The sequence below is a fragment of the Glycine soja genome, chromosome 12, assembly GCF_004193775.1.
Source record: "Glycine soja cultivar W05 chromosome 12, ASM419377v2, whole genome shotgun sequence".
Classification (NCBI taxonomy): domain Eukaryota; kingdom Viridiplantae; phylum Streptophyta; class Magnoliopsida; order Fabales; family Fabaceae; genus Glycine; species Glycine soja.
The window spans coordinates 35601504-35603907 of NC_041013.1; the positions used below are offsets into that span (position 1 = coordinate 35601504).

The following is a 2404-nucleotide window of genomic DNA, read 5'->3' on the forward strand; positions in this document are numbered from 1 at the left end:
TGGCTCGTGCTTAGCGTGTCGCTCGCGCTTAGCACAATTCTAATAATTGCACTTCCAGAGAAGGAATTGTGCTTAGCGAGCGTTCGCGCTAAGCCCAATTCGAAAGAATTAAAATCCAGAGAGGTTTTTGGGCTTAGCGCTAAGCACTTGCTTAGCGAGACCATCCAGCCAATGATCAGGGGTCAAGGCGCTTAGCGCGAACAACAGCTTGCTTAGCGCGTGAAGGAAATGGCGCTTAGTGCAAGGGTTGCGCTTAGCGCGTGGACCACAGAAAATTTTCCAAGTTATTTTTTTCTGTCCATCTCTTCATAAAACTTATAAACCCCCTTTTTCAATACTAAACATGCTGAAAACACACAAATCACAAGCAATCTAACTGAACTAGAATGCAAGAAAAACAAAATTAAAAAGGGTTGGGTTGCCTCCTAGTAAGCGCTTGTTTAACGTCATTAGCTTGACGCATTGTTCTTTGTTATCTTGGATCAATCTTGGTTCTCTCCTTTAGAACCTTCTCATCAAACTCCTTCACCTGTAAACAAACATTCTAGTCCAGCAATTTTCTTTCTTCATTAAATAGATCAAAGTTGATCTATTGGTCTTCAATACCCATTTCTAACTTTTTCTTCCCCACTACATAGCTTGCAGTAGACATAAATGGACGTCCCAAAATTAAGGGAATATCTACATCTTCCTCAATGTCCATTACAACGAAGTCAGCAGGAAAGATAAGATGCTTGACCCGAACCAGAACATCCTCAATCACTCCATAAGGTTTGGTGATGGAGCTATCTGCTAACTGTAAAGTCATCCTAGTAGGCATTATCTCCAACTCTCCAAGTCTCCGGCACATGGAAAGCGGCATCAAATTAATACTGGCCCCCAAGTCAATAAGAGCCTTGCTAACAGAAACTTCACCTATAGAATAAGGAATAGTGACACTGCCTGGATCCTTATGTTTTGGTGGAAGGATGCATTTAATTACGACACTGCAGTTTCCTTCCACAATGATGTTGTCACTATGGATGTACTTGTTCTTCCTAGTTAGCATGTCTTTCAGAAATTTAGCATAGAGTGGCATCTGTCGCGTCCCCAAAATAATGACTGGTTTAATAGTAATAATTTAAACAACATAAACCGTGGGAAATTTTTTTTTTCTTTTTCTTATTTGTTTCTTTGACTTTTCACAATAATTAAGTTCAGAAGGAAAATTATCACTATAGAGTCCTGAATGACCAGTTCACAACTCTATTCGGAGTCATTTCTTTCTGCTCACTCATAACCTCTAAAATATGTTGCTTTTTCAAAAATAAAAGTATACCAGCCATTACTTTAGGTCGTCATGTGTAAAATAATAAAATAAAATACGGTCAGTGAAATCTCTTTCAAATAAAGTCTGTTAACACATTCTTTCCAAATAACAAGATTAAACATAAGTGCATTCATCATTTAAAGCTGTCCAAAATATGGGAGTTTTGCAAAATACATAGTGTCATCCAGAGCAAAGGTGTCCACTGTGGTGGCTTCAGCCACATGTATACAATCATCAAATTTCTATACAATAGGTCTACCCATACAAAAACAAAAGAGTAAACCTAACAGTCAGTCCTAGATACACCCACCCTCAAAAGTATATAAAACTAATCCAATGAGGTGTCTACTATGATGAAGAGCCTCCACTGATCGCCATCTCTTCAGGGCCACTATCCTCCGTAGAGTCTGCCTCAGATGCCGACATGACGTCCTCGGGAGAATCCACCTCAGGGAGTGGGTCCTCATCACCCTCTAGAAAGTCAAGAGCATCCACAGCAGGCTCAGGAGGTAGCTCCTCAGGATCCTCCTCAGGGTCTTCCTCGGATGACGTCACCTCGATCACTTGGGCTGGCTCCACTAGACGGTATGGTGTAGGCATGGGTAGTATCCACTCCACAGTGCGCTGAAGCGTGCGCGCGGGTTCATCTGGATGCACCAATGAAGTAGCCGTGAATCGAATCGTGCCCCGAAATCGGCACCTCACATTGCCTTCGAGGGTCTCCCAAGCTCCCTCTAGGCACTCCATCTCCACTCGGTCATGGATTAGTTACGCCGCCATCACAATCTACAAGAAATAAAAGAAAGGGGTAGACTCTTTCACATGATATCTAACTACGGAGCAACACAATGCGTCTCATAACCACTACATGTAAGTAAAAGGGGTATCTCAAGGCTTTTCATCTCTGGTAATCGATTACACAGCCTTGGTAATCGATTACCAGAGGCCAAACTCGAATTACCTAGCCTCAAAACATAAAAACCTAGAAAATGCACTATGTAATTGATTACACATAACTGGTAATCGATTACCAGTGCCCTGTTCCTCTGTGTAATCGATTACACAGCCTGGTAATCGATTACCAGAGGCCTCCAC

At 41.9% G+C, this 2404-nt stretch overlaps 1 protein-coding gene across 1 annotated transcript; it reads right to left on the reverse strand.

The window, feature by feature from the left end:
* Nucleotides 1-589: 589 nt before the first annotated feature.
* Nucleotides 590-1078, reverse strand: LOC114378952. The gene has a single exon (XM_028337531.1). The coding sequence runs from the start codon at nt 1076-1078 to the stop codon at nt 590-592; it is 489 nt and encodes a 162-aa protein (XP_028193332.1).
* Between the last annotated feature and the right edge of the window lie 1326 nt (nt 1079-2404).